Below are 22,700 nucleotides of genomic sequence, written 5' to 3' on the forward strand. Positions count from 1 at the left end.
CTGGGATTAATTGTTTTTCATGTTTTTCACCCTAAGACTTGTTTTTACATGATCCTAATCCTATATATATATATATATATATATATATATATATATATATATATATATTTTGAGAAAATATTATAATAGTATATACAGTAAAAAGAATAAAATATAAACATATATACACATATACACATATACGTAACTTTATCCAAGCAATCAATGAAATGTGGGATATAAGCCACACCTAATTCATGAAACTTATGAACAAAAGGTTGAGAAGCAGAGAAGACTAAGACTGCCTATCAAAAAAACCTGGGATAGCCATGGAAGAAACTGGAGAACCACCATCAAACAGAACCAACTCGAATGCGATAGACGACGAGACGGCTCTCACTCAGCAAAATATGGAAGCAGATGAGGCTTCTGTAAATGGAGAAGCAGACCTTGAAAACAACTTCCTACATCAGCCGCTCTTAAAGAGAAACAGAACACTCTCTGCTAGTCACTTAGCTATGGTGGGAGCGAAGGTTTCGTATATGGAAAGCCTCGATTACGAGTAGGTTTTCTCACTCTAATCTTACTCAATCTTGTTTCTCTTCAAGTTATAATGGTTTTGTAAGAGACTGTTTTATTATGGATGTTACAGGATCAATGAGAATGATTTGTTCAAACAAGATTGGAGAAGTCGATCTAAGATACAAGTATTACAATACGTGTTCTTGAAATGGAAACTTGCATTTCTGGTGGGACTGTTAACTGGTCTTATAGCTACCCTGATAAATCTTGCAGTTGAGAATATTTCTGGATATAAGTTGCTTCTTGTGTCAGGCTTTCTTGAGCAGGAAAGGTATTTCTGATTGTTTAATCTTTTATTTATTTATTTATTTATTTATTTATTTATATTCAAATAAATAAAGATTAAAATATTTTACACTAAATTTGAGGGTAAATTTTTTGGGTGCAGGTTTATGATGGGGTTGATTGTGTTGACAGGAGCTAACTTTTTACTGACTCTGAGCTCTACAGTGTTAGTTGTTTTCTTTGCTCCTACTGCTGCTGGACCTGGTATACCTGAAATCAAAGCATACCTTAATGGTATTGATACCCCAAACATGTATGGGTTACCAACCTTGCTTGTTAAGGTTAGTTTGTTCTGTTATTCTCATATCCTCTCTGTCCATGTTTGATTCAATAAGATTAGAAAGAGAATCTGATTCTGACCATTAGCGATGTGAGATATAATTGATATCGGAAAGTATATCAATGTATATTTCGACATTAATAATATGTCATATCTCTGACACTGACTAATAATTCACACATGATTACATTTTCAAAAGATAAATTTGTGGAGTTCCGCCTCTGGGGTCTTCTTTTTCTGTATTCTTAATTATAGGAAATTTTAGTTTTGTCTGGTGAAAAAAGTTGCAGGTATGAGTTTAATTGTTATTAACTGTAGCTCAAAGTATCTATGCCAATGATTGCACATAGTGGGAAAAGGCTTTATTTGGCTGAGCATGCTTTTTCATACCTTATGATCATACAAAAAGTATCCCATTCCCCCCACCAGAAAAGTAGGAAAACCCAAGAGAACCTATTAAAAGTGGATAATAGTTCAAAGACTAACAAAGAAATAATGAAGCTTGACGAAGATAATGGCCACAAATCTATTTCTTAGAATAGCAAAGGTCTACTTATGTAAAATATAAGGTACTAGAGTACATGAATGAAATATCAAACTGAGGAACTAATACCTGGATGATGACTGAAGATGTTACTTTTTTCTTCTATGTCAGATATTTGGGAGCATAGGAGCAGTCTCTGCTGGCTTGGACCTTGGCAAAGAAGGGCCCTTAGTGCACATAGGAGCATGCATTGCTTCATTACTAGGCCAGGGTGGAACAGAAAAGCATCGCGTTAAATGGCGGTGGTATCGTTACATGAACAATGACAGGGATCGGAGAGATCTAATCACCTGTGGATCTTCTTCAGGAGTTTGTGCAGCTTTTAGGTCCCCAGTGGGAGGGGTTCTCTTTGCTCTGGAAGAAGTGGCAACGTGGTGGAGGAGTGCTCTTCTTTGGAGAACTTTCTTCAGCACAGCAGTTGTGGTTGTAGTGCTCAGGACTGTCATTGAGTACTGCAGCTCTGGAGAATGTGGACTTTTTGGCAGAGGAGGACTCATCATGTTTGATGTGAGCAATGTTATTGTGCATTACCATCTGATGGATATCATCCCTGTCACCCTCATAGGACTCATTGGTGGTGTTCTCGGAAGTCTTTACAACTATGCCCTGCACAAAGTTCTCAGACTTTACAATCTCATTAACGAGTAAGCAACATATAAACCATGTTGATCTCTTGAACTAATCCACTGTTTCATCGAATCTGATTCTAGATAACCTGAATATATCATAATTTTCATGGTCATAGAAACAAAATCGATACAAAAAGGAACTATATTGTTCAGTTTTTATATCACGTTTGTTAGACAAGGAATTAATGATGGGGTATAATTTTCAAAATCTATTAGGATATACGAGATTCTAACTACTTATCTTCTTAGATTGATACACTTATCATTATCAAGTATACTCTTCTTAGATCATTGCTTCTAATCACACTACATAATCACTTAAAATAAAGTCTAACATGTCTGTAACATATAAGTTAACTTCAAAGTTCCACATATTACTTTATGCATTGTAAACTCAAAAAACTTCTATATAATACTGGCTTATACTTCGCTTATTTTACTTTCTGAGGTCAAATCCAAAAATTACACCTACCGTGTCCATAGAAAATATATATATGTCCACAGCAATTCACGGGGAACAGGGGAAGTTCCCCATGGGCAGAAGTCTCTCCTATAAAGACGATTTCACTCTCTTTTTAAACAGTTTCTTTTTCAAATTGTGGGATTAAGCCACTTTTTGCAATATCCTACCATCTTCATTCATAAAGTTCTTCCACAAATCTGTTTCTTCACTTAAATGAACATTCATAATGTTGAAATTAATGATCAAATGACAAGGAAACAAGTGATGGTGCATTTCTTTGGACATAAACATAAAACATTCTTTTTGTAACCAAAAAATAAAATTGCATTGCCATCATCTATTGAGTTTTGATCCATGTTTCTGAAGATATTCTATCCTGCTGCAGGAGGGGAAAATTAGCAAAGATTCTTCTAAGTCTTACGGTCTCAGTTTTTACCTCTGTGTGTATGTATGGCTTGCCCTTCCTTGTGAGTTGCACAGAATGTGATCCGTCCCTATCGAATTTTGACTGCTCCACGACAGGAAGAACAGGGAACTACAAGAGATTCAACTGCCCAAAAGGCTATTACAATGACCTTGCCAGCTTACTGTTTTCTACCAATGATGATGCTGTTCGAAATATCTTCTCCACAAATACACCAGGAGAGTTTCGCCCAATCACTCTCGTGATATACTTTGTGTTGTACTGTATCCTGGGACTCTTTACCTTGGCATTGCCGTACCTTCTGGACTCTTCCTACCTATCATTCTCATAGGTTCAGCATATGGCCGTTTGCTTGGCATTGCCATGGGAAGTTACACAAAGATTGATCGAGGGCTTTATGCAGTTCTAGGTGCAGCATCTCTCATGGCTGGCTCGATGAGGATGACTGTGTCACTTTGTGTGATTTTCCTCGAACTCACCAACAACCTCTTGTTACTCCCCATAACAATGCTCGTGCTTCTCATTGCAAAATCAGTGGGAGATTGCTTCAACCTGAGTATCTATGAGATCATACTAGATCTAAAAGGCCTACCTTTCTTAGATGCAAATCCTGAACCATGGATGAGAAATATCACTGTTGGAGAGCTTGCTGATGTGAAGCCTCCAGTAGTTAGCCTTCGAGGAGTTGAGAAGGTATCTCGAATTGTAGATGTCTTGAAAAATACTACACACAATGGTTTCCCTGTCATAGATGATCATACTACAATCCCAACAAGAGGCAATATAAAGGCAAGGGAGTTGCACGGGCTAATTTTAAGAGCTCATCTTGTAGCTGTGCTGAAGAAAAAGTGGTTTCTGGAGCAGCCAAGAAGAACAGAGGAATGGGAAGTAAGAGAGAAATTTACCTGGGTTGAATTAGCCGAAAGAGACCTGAACTTCGAACAAGTAGCCATAGAAAAGCATGAAATGGGCATGTATGTTGATCTGCACCCTTTCACGAACAAAACTCCTTATACCGTGATAGAGGACATGTCAGCCGCAAAGGCAATGGTACTGTTCAGGCAGGTTGCACTTCGCCATATGCTCATTGTACCGAAGTACCAAGGTGATGGGGTAAGTTACAACCTGTTATATCTCATAAAACATCTGACTACCTGCAAAAATCTTAGTGAATACAACCTTTTGGCCTTGTGGGTGACATATTCCAAGGAGTTGAAAAAGAACAGCTTTCTGAGTGGTCACTTTATTCAGCATCTAATCAGATGGTTTTATTTCTTTGTGCAGATATATCCTGTGATCGGAATCTTAACAAGGCAAGATTTGAGAGCCCACAACATTCAGAGTGTGTTCCCTCACATAGCAAGAGCCAAAGGCAGGGAAAAGCAAAAATGAATTCATCCAAAAGCTCAGATGTGCAGAATTTGTCTCCTCGAATCAACAGATTTGCATTGCATTTTTTCCACAGCTCTCAATTTTGCATTCTTTGTTCCGATATAATATGTACAAGGTTGTAAATTTTAAAGAATAGTCATAAGTACAGTTTGTGTAGGCTCCCCACATATTACATATTATCTATCTATAAAGGAACACATTTACTACAAAAGCAGCACTGCAATAGTTGCTCACATTCAACATTTCTTGTACAGTTTCCTCCCTTTCTGGCTTTACTCTGCTTCTATGTTGCTAAACATACACGCCCGAATTCAAACATAGAGGCATTAGTCAATGCTTCGTCTCTTTTTTATTCAGCGGTTTCTCCCTTGCCTTCATTATCAAGGTCCAACATCGGCTCACTCTTGGGTAAGTCCAAGACCTTGACGCAACAACTAAAGCCAAATGCAGATATACAGTATTATGATTATCCTTGTGATGATTTCTTAGGCTTCTATTTTTTTGGATGCCTTTTTTTTATCATTCGACCCAGAACCTCGTTTAAATATGGCCAAAACCTCAATACTGCAACAAAAATAGAATATAGTTATTAGTCAGTTAAGAAAAAGCATCATCGCGCAATATCAACTTGATCCTTTTTAAAAGAAAGACTATTACTTATCAGTTTACTTGAGGGGAGCAGAATAAACTAGAAACAATTAATCTTCCGATGAATGTGCAATGATAATATGAAAGATAAATACAATTCAGAGGCCATGCATGAACATTCCAGATACCATAGACTCTGCTCAAACTAAGTTGGAACAAAATCTGTCTATATATGTTCTAGCAATGGCTTTGCTACACTAAACAAGACGAGGGACTTGTAGAGCATTTGAACAAAGACCAAAGCATCAAGCTAATATAGTCTTCTTCATTGCAAGTGTTTTGTCAAACCCAGATAAGTAACTAAAGGCAAACATTAGTAAAAATAGGATCCTATTCCACATTTCCAACATATATTTTAAATGAGACCAAACTATTACCTTAATAATGGAATTGCATCTTACCAACTAATCCAGAGTGTGAACTCTAAACCCAGTGATAGGCAGAAAATATAGAGAGACATGAACAATTATTAATATGGAGTACATGAACTTCATTAGATTTTCAACGTCGTTTCTGTGTAGGGTAGCTAAAACTTCCAGGAATGAGTGATTGAAATATGCATCATGGATAAAAACTTACAATGAAGCAATCCACAATAAATAGAAAATGAAGAAAAAAAAAAAATTGAAATGAAGAAGAGGATTTGGGGAAGTTTGATATATGGTTGAGCTACGTATTAGCAATGCAATTAAATCATCACTAAAGAATTTTACAACCCCAGGCCTTCCAAGTGGCTAGACACTCCCATTAATCATATCAAACAGAAGTATAATTCAATCACAATTCAATCACAACTCTCTCTCTCTCTCTCTCTCTCTCTCTCTCTCTCTCTCTCTCTACTGTAGATAATCCTAACACACTGCATATCCACACAAGCATGCACAAATATTGTAGATAGACACAGAATCAGGATGTTGGGGCCTGGAGAAGGGTTATTTTCAGGTTCTCGGGTATGGAAATTCCAGTGGACAAGTTCATGCTAAACCTTGGTCAATTTAGTACAAACAAAGCCCTGTACATAACCATGACCAGACAAGTACATAATTCTTCACCCAAAAAAAAAAGTCAGAACAGAATTGGTGTAGTCCAAACTTGAAATAATATTGAAAATTAAATTGCTCCTTTTTTTTTTTTTTTTTTTTGACGGGAGAACATAGCAAAATTTTAACTTGCTAATTATCAAATGAATGATTCTCTGAAGTATACGAGCGTGGATAAACCAACACACATATAATTAGAAAATACTCAAGAAGGTTAACATGTAGATGCAAATCAGGCTTACCTTTGTGTTCCGGGAAAAAAGTTAAAGCCATGAGCTTTTTCCAAAAGCCAAGCCTTGTTTGATAACAGCTGTTTGCAGTCCTGCAGATTAACTATGAAATTAGAAACTGACTAGTATATATTGTTTAAAACTAAAGCATAGTATAAGTCCATGTCCAATGCAATAATAAGTATGATTTTAGCACCTTTTTGAAGCTATCCCATCCACAGCTTATATAAACAAGTGTTTGAGGAAGCACATCACTTTCATCTGGCCTATTTGAGCCTTGTACACTGACAGAAGCTTCTCTTTCTCGCAAGATCCATGGTCTTTTTTCCTCTTTCAAATTTGAGGGAGAGCTACAAATTAAGGAAATAGCAAATTGAAATGAGTTTCAGGCATTTAGTTCATGAGCGAGTAAAGAACTGTGAAATTCTTGATCCTAATATCACGGCCATATTGAAAGAAAGTGACTACCTGGAAGAAGCAACTGCCTTGCGCTTTACTGATGATATAGTCTGTAATGCACTAAGCAGTGAGTCATCCAGCCCTTTTCGGGGAGGATCAACCACAATTACATCAGATCCCACCAACCATGAAAGAGGTTCCTGGCCAGGTAACAGACATCAATAAATCACAAGCTCTATTCACACGGAATCACAAGCTCTATTCACACCCTGTCCAAACAAAAGGAGAAATGGAAAAGAAAGATAGATTGAAAAGGGAAGGTAGGATGGAGGTGATTAAGAGTGAAGTGAAATCATCTAGCACATCATTTTCTACCCCAGTGAGAATATCAGCAACCACAGTGCCAATAAGCAAGATCTCTACATCAGGGAAAGCTCTAATTCAATTGCTATCAAAGTAGTATCAAGTCCATCTCTAATCTACTCTACATTCCCCATCAAGCCAAAGAATTTACTAGCAAGAACAAAAGATAAAACTGCCAGGGATCTTCTTTGTTAAAACCAAAGTCCCATAAAGTTGCATTAAATATACCCACAAGGCATATAGAATGCAAGCATCAATGCACTTGCTGTGCGTGACAAATTCTGTGAGAAGTACCACATATACCTCAATATAGACTCAAAGGCCCTGTTTTGCTCACCTTGTTTCCACTTATTTCCCGAAAAAATAAAGTTTTAATAAAGGTTGATAAATTCAGATTAGGGTTAACAAGGGTTACTTTAGTTCAATTTATTGCTGAAATAAATAAAGTTCGGATACATTCTGATACAGGTGACTAGAATGCACCCTAAAAAATGGTCACATCCTGCATGCAAATGAACTTGCTAGGAAAACTAAAATCTTTTACAGTGAGATAAAGGTACTAACTGGTTCAGCACCAATAAAATGCTTAACTTACTAGTATCATACTATCATATAAACAAAACATCATTTAAATAGCTAAAAGAGTTTTCAAGGGACATAACACAATCGGTCATGAATGATTTTCACTGCAATTAACACTCCTGTAATACTGGCATTTCAAACATTAAGCAGCTTCACAAGGCGTGACCCATTCTACATTAGTATCTTCTTTGCCCACAGATCTCAGAGCAGTTTTATAAGCAACAGCAAACATCTCAAAACAGTTCTATCAAACTCACTACATACAATACACTATCGCCAGCTACCCAAACATTTTCCATGTCAGTAACTAAAAACAAGAGAACTAAGGCTCTTGCCTTCAGATAATTGATATACCATGTTAGTGGCTAACTAGAACAAGCAAGAACATAGCTTATATGTCAAAGTGATCGCAATCATTATCACATGTAAATACAGATGCAAACTTTAGAGGTTGTGATAGACACCATGGACGGTCTTATAGAACCTCCTAACCCAAAAATCTACAGCCTTGAGCCAGTAAATGTATAATTCAGGAATTCCAATAAGTGAAAAGGTACATATCGAGTGATTATAGTGACCAAAGCTTACCAGAGCAGCATCTACATTATGCCAGCTCATGTTGCTATCAACATTTGGTAAACGGCTGACTGTCTTCTCAAAGCAGTGCTTTGACTCCTTGTTAATCTCAACACACCTGACACTTCTGAGAACCTCATGAAAAAGAGGTGCAGAAAAGACAATAGAATTACATTAAAAGATGAGAATCGGATTCTTTTTCTTTATAAGCTAAGAGGAGAATAAGCCCTTGAATATAAAAGACAAGTTCTTACCTGCATTTTTTTGCAACGGCTAATGATAATCCAATAACACCAGCTCCTCCATATAAATCAGTTACTGCTGAACCATAAGGAACATACTTATGTAACTTGCGGAGCAATGAATCAAAGGCCTATCAATAAAGAAAAAAAAATTAAGTCTGCAGAAAGACCAAAACAAATAAGCTGTGTTTACTTTCATAAATGTGCAAGATGCATCTATGTCCTTCCATAATGGACCAAAGACTTCGAAAATTTATGATCATAATACCAAACTGATCAAATTATAAATATGAATTAAATGACCTAAAAAGGACCAATGTAGATTAGACCAAAATGGCAGGAAATACAATGCTTAGTATATGTTAAAGCAAACTGAATTATACATACATCACTCCATCTCATTAAGAATGAGAGTCTTTTCAAGATTACAGTATCATACCCGTGTATTTGCTTGTCCAAAGCTAGAAGGAGTCAAGTAGATATCAATTCCTCCAACATGCTCCCAAAAATCTCTTTCACCAACAAGATGTCTCCATCTATTGCCAAAAATTATCTGCATTATCAACAAGTGTATCTTGGTCAAGGAACTTTAAGCCCGTGCTGAGTAGTATAGTTAGTTACACTAATTTCAAGAAGAGGTTGACAGAACTCTATTGCCTAGATTTAGTAATACAATGAATGGAACAGTATCTTACAAACGATTTGTTATAAATTTTGTTATTTTCCTTTCTCAAATATCTAAGAACAAACTTATAAATGGAAAACAGGAAAAGTAACAGAGTACCAATGCATGAAGGTTCTCTGACTGACTTTTGAGATAATTTTTCAGACAGTAAGTTTCTAATATCCAGCATACACAAAGATTCAGAAGTTTCTTGAGCATAAAAAATTTAACTCTACATTTGTTAAACAGTACATTAGTTTCTGCTTTATTTGGAACTTTTCTGTAAACTAATTTCTTGCTAATTTACTAAATAGAAATTAAAAAAAAAAAAAAATTGAAGAAGGTATCAAACTAGTAGGGACACTATTCTAACTCAAGGTGTGATTTTAAAATTGATATTCAAGGAAAGAAGAGTCGTACATCTCATTCAGATAGAAACCTGCATTGGACTATTGCTCAACAGGAGTTAATATATTGACCTTTTTATTCTTCTAAAATTCTACATTTACTCCCACTGATATATACCTTTACCCCCAGTTCTTTTCCTCATCAAACATTCTTTAACGAAAACTTTTGCTATATGGCAATTTGGACTTTGTCCTTAGTTTTATATCTTATATCTCTCATAAGTTCAAATTGTAGGAGTTATATCAATTTACAAATTGCTAACTCAAATAATAATAAGGATTATATGGAGGAATAAATATGGGTTACAACCCGGGATAACAAAATATATAATTTTTTAAATATTTCATATATATTGTTATCCCGGGTTGTAACCCACATTTATTCCTTCATATAATCCTTATTATTATTTGAGTTAGCAATTTGTAAATTGATATAACTCCTACATTTGGTATCAGAGCCACATTATTTGCAATATCCCAAAATGTCTACAAACTTTGTTCAACCACAAGTACCCCAATTGTCAAAAGACCAATATGAAGATTGGTGCATCAAAATGAAAGCATTTGGTTCCCAAGATTTGTGGGAAATTGTTAATGATGGGTTTGAAAATCCATCGGATGAAACAAAAGCGACATTAACTAAACAGAAGAAAGATGAGTTGAAAGAAAATCAGAAGAAATATCAAATGGCACTATTTTTTATCTACGCAGGATTAGACCGCGAAACATTTGTGAAAATCTCAAATGCAACCACAAGCAAGGAAGCTTGGGATAATCTTACAACTATATTTAAAGGAGTCGAGAGAGTTCGAAAAATTCACTTACAAGCACTACGAGGTGAATTTGAGGAAATCAAAATGACTAGTAATGAGTCAATCTCTGAATATTTTTCTCACCTACTTACAAATGTTAACCAACAAAAATTAAATGGAGAAAAGATTGAAGATAAAAAGATTATTGAGAAAGTACTTCGATCATGCAATAAAAGATTTAACCATGTATTACCTACGATAGAAGAATCAAAAGATATTGATTCATTATCAATAGAAGAACTTATGAGATCCTTTTAAGTACATGAACAAAGAATTCAGAAGAATGATGAACCAGGTATTATAGAGCAGGCACTTAAATCAAAGTTGTCATTAAATGAACAAAGAGGTGGAAATCGACGAGGCGAATTTCGTGGACGAGGAAAAGGTCGTGGTAACTACCAACCTCGCAACCAAAGTAATGAGAGAAGTTTTAGCCAAGGGAAAGGGTCAAACAGTGGAGGAAAGAGTTTCAACGAACGCGGTAAATCAAAAGACATTCAGTGCTATAATTGTCAAAAATATGGACATTATGCATTTGACTATTGGAGCAAACAAAATGATCAAGGCAATCGATTAAAATTTGCTAAATCATCAAGAAACAATGAAGAAAGTCCTACATTGTTATTGGCACATGAAGAAGCTAGTAATCAGCAAGACGTGGTTTTTCGATTCTGGAGCTAGCAACCACATGTGTGGGAGAAATCAGCAAGACGTGGTTTTTCGATTCTGGAGCTAGCAACCACATGTGTGGGAAAAAAGAATTTTTTATTGACCTTGATGAGAAGATTCAAGGTAATGGAAGTTTGGAAGATTCATCCAAACTACAAGTTGAAGGTAAAGGAAAAATACAATTTTTTTCTTAAGAATGGATATGAAGAATTCATTTCTACTGTTTATTATGTGTCAAATATAAAGAGTAACATTCTCAGTATTGGACAACTTTTGGAAAAAGGATATATTGTTCATATGGAGGGTAATCATCTTCAACTAAAAGATAATAGTGGAAGAATCATTGCTCAATCGAAAATGACGAAGAATTGCATGTTTCCGCTGCAACTTAACACCGAGGTTCAAAAGTGTTTCTACGATATTATGGAGAATGAGTCATGGAAATGGCATAAACGTTTTGGGCATTTACATTTCAATGGTCTAAAAGTTTTGCAATCAAAGAATATGGTGCATGGATTACCTACCATTGAAGTTTGTGAAATATGCACAACTAGAAAACAAGCTAAACTTCCATTCCAAAAGGGATTATCATGGAGAGCTAAAGCACCATTAGAATTGGTACACACAGATATATGTGGACCATTGGAGCCAATATCTTGAGGAGGTAATCGCTATTTTATTACCTTCATTGATGATTATTGTAGAAAATTATGGGAGTATATGCTGAAGGAAAAGTCAGCATTCGTACAATTTAAGGCTCGAGTAGAGCTAGAAAGTGGACGTAAGTTGAAAACACTTAGGTCTGATCGAGGGGGCGAATATACATCAAATATATTCAAATATTTCAATAGAGATGCAAGAATTAGACAACAATTTACAGCCTCCTATACACCACAATAAAATGGAATTGCCGAATCGATGAATCAAACAATTCTAGACATGATGCGAAGCATTTTGAAAGAAAGAGGATTGCCAATGGACAAAAGTTGTTGCATGGACAACTTATATTCTAAATCGTTGTCCTACAAAGAGTGTAAAGAATATGACACCACAAAAAGCATGGAGTGGTGAGAAGCCAAATGTTGAACATTTCGAGTATTTGGGTGCATAGCCTATGCTCAAATACCCGAGGCATAGAGAAAGAAGTAAGATTACCGAGGTGAAAAATGTATCTTCATTGGATACAGTTCACAATCTAAAGCTTATAAGCTGTACAATCCAATTATTGGAAAGCTGATTGAGAGTAAAGACGTAATCTTTACTGAAGGAGAATCTTGGAAATGGGATAATCAAGAAAGGGAAAAAGAAAAAGAGAAAATTGTTTTTGAAGATTATAATGATATTTCCGAAAAAACTCAGCCAAGGACTCTAACAAATAATAATGATTCATCATCATCATCGCCATCAACTGAAAGATCAGATTCAACATCAAAAACACCTGTTAAAATGAGAAGTCTAAGAGACATATATGAAGAGACAAATGAAGTTAATGAAGTTGATTTATTTTGCTTATATGCAAACCACGAACCCATTAATTTTGAAGAAGCATTAGGAGAAGAGGAATGGATATCCTCTATGAAAAAGGAGATTCAGTCAATAGAGAAAAATGATACATGGGAGTTGGCTACATTGCCAAAGGGCCATAAGGCCATAGGTGTAAAATGGGTTTATAAGATAAAAAAGAGGTGTAGATGGAAGCGTTGAAAGATACAAGGCAAGACTTGTAGCAAAAGGATACAAGCAAAAGTATGGTGTTGATTATGATGAAGTGTTTGCTCCATAGCTCGTTTAGACACCGTAAGAATGATGATCTCACTTGCCGCACATCACAAATGGAAGATATATTAACTTGATGTTAAGTCAGCATTTTTAAATGGAATTATAGAAGAAGAAGTTTATGTGGAACAACCAGAAGGTTTTGTCATCAAGGAAAAAGAAGATAAAGTACTTCGTTTGAAAAAGGCACTTTATGGTCTAAAGCAAGACCCACGAGCTTGGAATACACGTATAGACGGATACTTGATCCAGAATGGTTTTATCAAAGTGTCCATACGAACATGCTATATATATGAAGAAGAATGGTGATTATATTCCTATAGTAAGTTTATATGTTGATGATCTATTATTCACCAGCAACAGCCAAAGTATGTTTGATGATTTCAAAGCGGCAATGTTCAAAGAATTTGAAATGACAAATTGTGGGCTAATGAACTTCTTTCTAGGCATTGAGGTAAAGCAATGTGAAGATGGAATTTTTATTTCACAAAAGAAATGTGCAAAGAAATACTTGAGAAATTTAAAATGGGCTCATGCAAACCCATGAGCATTCCCATCGCAAGAAGTTGACAAAAGTTGGAGAAGGAAAATTGATTGATCCAACTTTATATAGAAGTCTAGTTGGAAGTTTGAGATACTTGACTATCACAAGGCCTGATATTGTATATGGAGTTGGGCCTGTGAGTAGATATATGGAAACACCAAAAGAAAGTAGATATATGGAAACACCAAAAGAATTACATTGGTGCCCTGCAAAGAAAATAGTAAGGTATATTAAAGGTACCTTAGATTATGGGATGTTTTACTCTTATGGAGATGAAGCAACGTTATACGGCTATTCAGATAGTGATAGTGATTGGGCTGGAGCTCAACATGAAAGAAAAAGTACATCAGGATATGTATTTTATCTAGGTTCAACTGCTATTACCTGGAGTTCTAAAAAACAGCCAGTTGTGGCACTATCAAGTTGTGAAGTTGAATACATAGCAGCTTCGTCTGCAGTTTGTGAAGCATTATGGTTGAGAAATCTCTTGAAAGAAACTGGTCATGTTCAAGAAGGACCAACTACGATCTATGTAGATAATATGTCAGCAATAAAACTTGCTAAGAATCCAGTACAACATGGAAGAAGCAAGCATATTGATACTCGGTTTCATTTTCTTCGAGATCAAGTTAAACAAGGAACAATCACACATCACACTGAAGTATTGTAATAGTGCTGAGCAAGTTGCAGACATATTTACGAAGCCCCGATCTTATAAAACATTTAAACAATTAAGAGAGTTACACGGAATGAAAGTTAAAGTTTGAGAGGGCGCGTTGAAAACCACAAACTTTATTTAGAAAAACTATTTTTGTATTGCTTATATTAGAATAAGATATGAGAGGATAATGATGATTGTTAATTCTTATCCTCTACATAATTAGCAAATGAGATCATATAAATTCAAATTTTTATTTACAATAATAAAAAATAAAAAATAAAAAAAAATTAAAAATAAAAAAGAGAGAGACAGAAAGAAAATTAAAAAGGAGAGAATATAAGGAGAAGTTTTATTATATTAAGGAAGAGTATATTTTGTTATCCCGGGTTGTAACCCACATTTATTCCTCCATATAATCCTTATTATTATTTGAGTTAGCAATTTGTAAATTGATATAACTCCTACACAAATTTGCTTATGTTATTCCCATCCCGTTTTTCTTACTTCATTGCGTTTCTCCTTTCATTTACTCCATATCAATTTGCAAGGCTCTACATCATAAACCCAGACAACAAAAAATTAATGGATCTCCTGGAAAGAATATTTAAATAAATAAAGAAAGAGTTGGATATCTCAAAAAGTACTTTAAACTAGTCATTTGTGTATGCAAAACAGCTTATGTCACCATATTTTCACCATATTCTTGACACACAAAGTATTTACTTACATTGCTGTTTGAAGTCTGAAAATTAGCCCAAATGGAATGAATTATGTTAACATTGCTCCTTTGGCCACCATTAGTCCGTAGAAACTGAAAGCATAAATCTTAACAGATTATAACTAATAAAACCAACAGTAAAAAATGCTCGTAAATAAAAAAATAAAAAATAAAATAAAGAGAGAAGGATCTAATGTGCATATTTTTCAAACTAGATGTGCAAAATTTTTAGAGCCAAATGTGCAAATTGTTTTGGCTCAAATTTTAAGAGCAATTTTTTTAATTGAATGTGATTTTTTTTTATTTTTTCTCCTTCCAACAAAAAAATTAATGATATACACATTCAGCTTCTAAAGTTTAAATATTAGGTTAAAAAAAAGTTGCACATCTATCATTCTCATGTTAAAAACATCCCATTGGATATGTTTCCTATATGTTGTTCCAATTTACTCCCTCCTTACATAAATGTTTCTCTAAGAGGGGATGAGCAATATCAGTGCACACTTTTGACCATAACAACATTAACAACTAAACTATCGTGAAGACAGCAATAAGAAAACAACTATTGACGAAGAGAAAAAAATATCCTCCTTCTAATCAAATTAAACTATATTTTTACATTATCTCAGCATTATAGGCCAAAAAAATAAAAATATAAAATATAAACTCTATTCTAGTCAATCACACCTCAGTTTCATCACTACCCATATAATCCTAGACATTGGGTGACATAGAGCTAGGTGCACCAAAGGGTGGTTTTTTTTTACTCGTTTGATATTTTTAGCTCAAAATATTGAATGAGCAGAAAATAACATTAGGTGCACCATATTCCCGGGTGTATATTATATTTTCAATATAATCCACCCCTTCATCATATAGGCGATGTTAGGGCTTCCATCTACAACCAAAAATAAATGTTGTATATTTATTTCTATATAATATCTGTGTCAAAATAGTCCGCACCAAATATCTAGCACCCTTATTTAGTGAGTGTAAACACTGACATAAAAATGGGCAGCTAGAAAAATTGTTCTTTGATCACATTTCCCCTCCTAGTATGTGCAGCTAGTACTCAACCAGCTCGTTATAAGTCATTAATGTGACCAAACTTTTTTTTTTTTTTTTTTTTTTTGGTGTTGCTTATCAATTTTCTCAAATAATCTGAACGGGTGGAGAATAAGTTCCAGGTTTCAGAAACCTTGGTCCTTACCAAATAAAAATGAGTGCTAAGTAGTATGTCTGTATGAACAACCTATGCTTGTATTTGGGGTTTTTGCCCTTTTTGGGCGGAAAAATGATGAAAAATACAAAGGTATACAGTTGTTGTATGCTTGTACTTTTACCGATAGAAAACTATGGTGCTTAGTTGATTGACAAGCCACACAAATACAAATATTTGAGGGTCTTGAGGTCTTCTCATATAAGAATATCACCCTCCGATATATGGCTATCTGATGGTACTTTTTGTAATAAAGTGACAGTACAAAAGTAAGAAATAGGAATATCTTTCTTTCTCTCCTTTGTGGAATCTATGGATCTCCACTCTCTAGACTACGGAAAGACATGTAAAAGTAATAGCCTTATGTTTATGGGCCTTATAATTGTTCCCTGACTTATAGCAAGAGCTTGTCTACAGCATTAGTCAAAGGTTTAGAACTCTTTCTTATAAATATTAAGTACAGACCATACCCTCTGCAAAGCTATACCCTACACGCATTTCCTCATGTATAGAAATCGCAGAAAATACCACCTCCTGCTGCCAATAGTCTTCTTCAAAATTCGGTTAAATTATTCTCTCAATCTCTCTCCCTGTTTGCCTTTTAAATTAAACCACACAAAGCAAAAACTATGAAATCATTTTAACTTTGGGAAGGTAGGGTTCAATATAATCATTATGTATGAGACTGGGAAGGTAGGGTTCAATATAATCATTATGTATGAGACTTTAGGGCTAATTGGGCTATAAACATCAAAAGTAAGCATTGATTGAAGGCTTGTCTTTATTTTATATATAGATTCTTCACTCTATCACAGGGGCGGATGTAGCTAACATTGAGGCTATGCACCTGCATACCCCTCAAATCATGTTAATTTTTTATTTTTTGATGAGTTTGACTTAACAAAATATAGCATATATAGATAAGGGAATAGAAGGATAGTGGGTAGCTGTTAACATCTAAAAAGTGTATTGAAGCAAATAGTATACGAAATATTATCTCCTCTAACTCTCTCTACTCATGTTCCCATCAAAGATTTTTAATTAACTGCTCCATACAAACTGCAATATGCAATTTATCAATCACCTGTACTCCTGTAGGTTTATTTATTATTCCCACTGTTTCAAAATTAAGCGCTTGTTTCTATGATGATAGTCAAATATAAACAACTTTTACTACATATTTAATTCTCATTAATATATATATAAAAAAAAAAAAAAAATACGAATAGTAATCTAAGATATCGTTGGATTTGTTTCAATAATATGTTGTTTAGACGAAGTAATATCAACTTTATATAATTTTTGTCAACATATTGATGGTCAAATACCGCGTAAAGTGAAATAGACATTTAATTTGGGGATGGTGTGAGTTTTATGTAGGGTTTTATCTTGCAACTTTGAATTATATGTTGATTATTTAGCATTAGACTCATCTTATGATGTTATCTAAATTCCTTTATGTAATTGTGCATAGCCTGATTTTAAAACTTGGATACGCCACTGCTCTATCACATGTTAAAGCCTAAAGCTATCACCCTAAGAATTCTGCTAAAATATGGTCACTAATCCAATTAGATTTTATATTTCTTTAATTTCCCATGACATGATTTTCCCAAAAATACTTCTCAAAGGTGATGCATAAGTAGCATAAAATTTGCTTAAGAATTCCTAAACTAGTTAAACAACTTACATTAGCCAATGAATTAAGTTTCTCAGAGCTTTGTGTCGTCTCACTTCTTGAGTTCCAAACTAATGTCACCTGCACTTTACCTAAATAAAGGTATGTCAGGCTCCAAAAGATTCAACGGAATAAAATATAAACAAAACATCTCAAACTAAACACTTGAAATTTAAGCTAGCATGTGTATAGATGATAACCATTTCTATATCTTTCAGAAAACGGAAGGGATGTGCTATGTGTTGTTACGACCATCTGCACACACTCAAATTCAATAATATGGATTAGGTTATGAATATGAAATAGCTAATTAAATCTAAAAAATAGCATATCAACACTAACTTGCACATATCGCAATTCACCGGTCCCCAAGTCTTCATCATATGGTTCTACTTCCAATTTCGCAATACCTAAGAAACCATACAATTAAACTTAAAATAAATAAGTATATAACACTATTTCAAATATATTCATAGATTGTAAGAGAAAATATGCGCTACATCAAGCTTTCAAAAACAAACCTTTTCGAAGCAACTCAACAGCTGCGTTAATGTTGGGATGATGAGCTGCAACCCAATTAACAGACACAATTAAATGATTTAATCAATCAACATATGAATGAACAAGAAGGCTGGAAGCCCATGTTCTGTTCAACTTAATTTTGCTCAAATCAACCAATTTTTGCTAATCTGAAATTAATTTGGTAAAATGCAATCAATTTGCTAGGCCCAACTTCTTTTGTCAAAGTAATATGTCGAACATGATAGTAATACAGTCAAAAATGTTGTTTTAAACATGTAGGAGTGTAGGACTGTGGGATAGAGCTCAAAAGTCAAACCTCTGCATTCAGGAATGTCCACAACATTATGCGTACCCTCCTCATACAGGCCGATCATAGGGTTAGCTGATGAACCACGTACAGCAAGCTTTGCCCGACATCTCCAACCATACTGCATTCCAAATTTGACATAATTAACATTGAAATGCAATTGATTCCATAATATTGCACATAACTCACAATGTACTACAGTAAATCATACCAAGAGATTCTATAAACAACATCTTGGGTTTTGTACAATAATCATCTTCATAATTCGGAAACATAACATAAAAATCATATATGCCCTGTGTGCATTTGCATGAACCACCCTCCCCTACTTTTATAAGCTATGAAGTACAATTCTATGTTTAGATGTCCCAAATAACAGGTCACTATTCACATATACTTAATGAAACAATTAATTTTTGTATACTTACAGTTTAAAAAAATAAATAATAAATTAATAAATAGTTGCAGTATCATAATAAAATATTCTCAACCATTGTATTACGTATAATTATAGTAGTTTGAGCGAATCCCTTAAAAGTCACACTTAGTGTAGCCTATTATAGTCGACTTTATGTTGCCTATCAAAGTAGGACGGAGAGAATAATTTGAATTTTCGAACAATAGCAAACATATTAGTTAGCAATGAACAAATTCAAATATGAATTGCATAAAACATCAAATAGAACAAATTATTTTAAAACAAAACAAAGATTAAATAGATAAACTAATTAATGAAATTAACTAATCGGCAATTTTCATACCAGTCTACAACTGTCGAAAGTGAAATCGGAAACACCATAGCGTTTGAAGAACTCGGCAGCCTCATCAACAATACTCGGATGGTGGAGGTCATACTCGTGCGTACAACCCGAACAACTAACCAAAATCAAATTAAATCAACAAATTCCAACAAAATTTAATCCGAATTTCAAAACAAAGAATTACAGAGGAAGAAATTGAAGAACATACGAGTAAAAATGGGGGCACTGAAGAGCGCAAGAGAGAGAGGGAGGAGGAGATGAAGAATTGAGGTTGTTTGGGTTTAAGGAGAGAGAATTAGGCGGTGCTGACGGTGGTGGAGGTGGTGGTGGTGGTTGGGTGCGGACGGCGGCGGAGGTGAAGCGGCGGGAGTGGTGGGAGTGGTGGAAGAGAGGTGAAGAGGAGAGAGAAAGGAGAGTAGCATTTTATGGAGTTGCAGAAATGCAGAGAATGTTAGAGAGTAGAATGGTGGAGGATGGATTTTGCTGTTGCTGTTACTCTGCTACTCCCATGGCGGAATTGGATAATACTAGAGTATGTTTTTATTTATTGTTTTGAATTTCTGGTTTTTGGGATGCATTAGGCACCTAGAAATAGATTCACTGCATGTAATATGAACATTTAGTGAAAAAAAACGGATTTTTCGTGATATACCAGTGAGTTTCTTCAAAATTCATCATATACCACACAAAATTTTTTAATTCACCATATACCATTGAGTTTTCGTACGTTAACACAGAATACCATTAATGGTAACTGCCGTTAGTGTGCCGTTAACGCCATTAGAAATTAGGGTTAATTATGCCACGTGGCTGTCACTTATTGGCTCTTATTAATATTATCTAATTAATTAGTTAAATAAAGAATTAAAAAAAAAAAACAACTTGGTTCTTCCTCACTCCACCAACCCCGACACCCCTTCCCCCACCAGCCCAGCTCCCCCTCCCCCCGGCGGCCTTGCCCAGCCTCCTCCCTCGCAATCCCTCCCTGCGGGCTGCCGGAATCTTGCCCTCTCCCCCGTGCCGACAGCGACGTCCACCTCCTTTGTCGCCGGCGAGCCGACCACCATCTCTTTCCCCTCACCCACGACACCCTACCCTCCTCCCTTAGCCTAGGCCACCCCGACCCTCAATTATCTCGCCATTTTCAACCTCCATTGAATACTTGGTTGATTCACTTAGTGAACCATTGACCATTCCCGTGAATCTCCTCCACTTGTTGCCAATAATTGAAGTAAAGAAACCCCATAAAATTCCCCAGATTCTAAACCTAATTTCGATCAAAAACCAAGGGTTTGGTCGTCAGTGTTTGGTCCCTACTCAATTATCCCCAAAACGAGTGATTATGAACAAGAATTTGTTGAGAATCGAATGAATTCAATTTCGCATTACTCGAATGGTTTGATTACATGTGGTTTTTGGGGAAAGAGAAGCAGGGAAAAGTAAGGGTCAATTTAGGACTTCCGATGGGGGAAAGGGGGCATGGGGTGGTGTCGGGTGGGGAAAGATAGGAGGGTAGGGTGTCATCTAGGTGAGGGGTGCCGCCGGCGCGGTGGTGGTTCAAGGCTGGGTAGGGGGGGGGGGGGGGGGGCTGGGCTAGGTGCTGGTTGGGGGCGAGGAGATGGCTGGGAGTTGGTGGTGGTTTTAATTTTTTTTCAATTATTTTTTTTTATTTTTATTTTTTGATAATTAATTAAATAATTATTTAAAAGTTAATAATTTAAAACGCAACCAATTACAAGCTGCCACATGGCACAATTAACGTTAATGACTAACTGAGTTAACGAAAATGGCATGTTGTGACATTTATGTTAAACTCAATGGTATATGGTGAATTAAAAAATTTTGTGTGGTATAAGGTGAATTTTGAAGAAACTCAGTGGTATATCATGAAAAATCCGAAAAAAAAATATGAACACTTTATCAAAAATGCACATTTAGTAAATAAATATGAATACGTCATAAAAAATGAACAAACACATCCAATTTTATATGTTCATATTTTATAATGAAATGTTCATTTTATATGCACTAAATGTTCAGTTTATGTAACAAAACTATTAAATTATCCCGAGTCAGACAAATTTCTATCAAAAAATTGATGTTCATTATTAAATAGTGTTGGTGTTCATATTTAAAATTTCAATGTTCATTTTCAAATAATAAATGTTCAAATTCGAGTAGTGTCATGTTCATATTTATTGATGCTCATCATAAAATAATGTAATGATTATATTTAAAAATTTCAATGTTTATTTTCAAAAATTATATGTTCAAATTTTAATAGTGTAATGTTCATATTTTATATGTTCATGTTCAAAAACTATAGTTTAAAACTTTATATAGATAATTGTTAACGAAAAATAGATCATATTGTTTCATTATAATGTACTAAATGTTCATTTGAAATATACTAAATGTTCATTTTATATATCATATCCCAATTGAATTTCATAATTCCTTAACCCAAATTAACTTATGTTCATATATAGATCTAACTCAAATGTTCATAAAATACATATACATCTTCAGATATCCTACATAATATGTTCATAATTACAAAACTTAAAAAGGTTTTTAAAATACTTCCTTTGTTCCATAAATATTGCAACAAGGATGAAATTACGCATCTCAAAGCACATTTTATATGTTAAATATCTATAACTATATAATAGTAAAAAATTATGAAAAGTTGATATTGTGAAAGTATTTTACGAGACGAATCTAACAAGACCCGACATGACTATATTTTACTTTACGTATAAATCATAATTTGTGGTCAAACAAGCATGATGAATAGTGCAAAAGTCCAGTTGTTCCAATATTACTAGAACGGAGGAAGTACATAAATCGAAAACAAAATAAATTTTCATATGCAAAGAATCAAATGTTCAGATATATAAATTATGAAGTATAGCATGCCAATTTTTGTAAAATGATTAAATATACATAGATCAAAAACCAAAAAAAAAAAAAAAAAAAAAAAAAAAAAACAAGGTTCATAAGTAATGTATTACATGTTCAGAAGTATAATTAAAATGTTCATAATTCCAAAAATATATGTCAGTAAAAAATATATATTTATAGGAAACGTATCATACGATCATTTTTTTAACTTAAAATGTTCAAAATACCAAAATATAACCAAAAACAGAACTGTTCATAATAAAATACACAAATATCACTAACAAAAAAAAAGAAAAAAAAAAAGAAAAGGAAAGCTACATATTCCAAAACTCAAACCTAGCCATGGTGATTTAGATAATGGAATCTCAACGGAAAATAATCATCTCCGTCATCTTAACCA

The 22,700-nt window shown here is 34.5% G+C and overlaps 1 protein-coding gene and 1 pseudogene across 1 annotated transcript; one reads left to right on the top strand and one right to left on the bottom strand.

Annotated features, from left to right (window-relative positions):
* The first annotated feature begins 201 nt into the window (after positions 1-201).
* On the top strand, positions 202-4,789 carry LOC110683992 (annotated as a pseudogene).
* Positions 4,600-20,075, bottom strand: LOC110683993 (uncharacterized RNA methyltransferase pc1998-like). Its single transcript, XM_021860386.1, is given in 16 exon segments — positions 4,600-5,142; positions 6,509-6,588; positions 6,693-6,846; positions 6,965-7,095; positions 8,429-8,543; positions 8,671-8,789; positions 9,098-9,211; positions 14,919-15,002; positions 17,819-17,898; positions 18,007-18,061; positions 18,149-18,216; positions 18,328-18,372; positions 18,645-18,756; positions 19,397-19,511; positions 19,605-19,764; positions 19,767-20,075. Coding segments are annotated over 16 exon segments (1,563 nt in total). The 5' UTR covers positions 19,819-20,075; the 3' UTR covers positions 4,600-5,063.
* Positions 20,076-22,700: the final 2,625 nt, after the last annotated feature.

This window comes from Chenopodium quinoa, unplaced genomic scaffold (assembly GCF_001683475.1).
Source record: "Chenopodium quinoa cultivar QQ74 unplaced genomic scaffold, ASM168347v1, whole genome shotgun sequence".
NCBI lineage: Eukaryota > Viridiplantae > Streptophyta > Magnoliopsida > Caryophyllales > Amaranthaceae > Chenopodium > Chenopodium quinoa.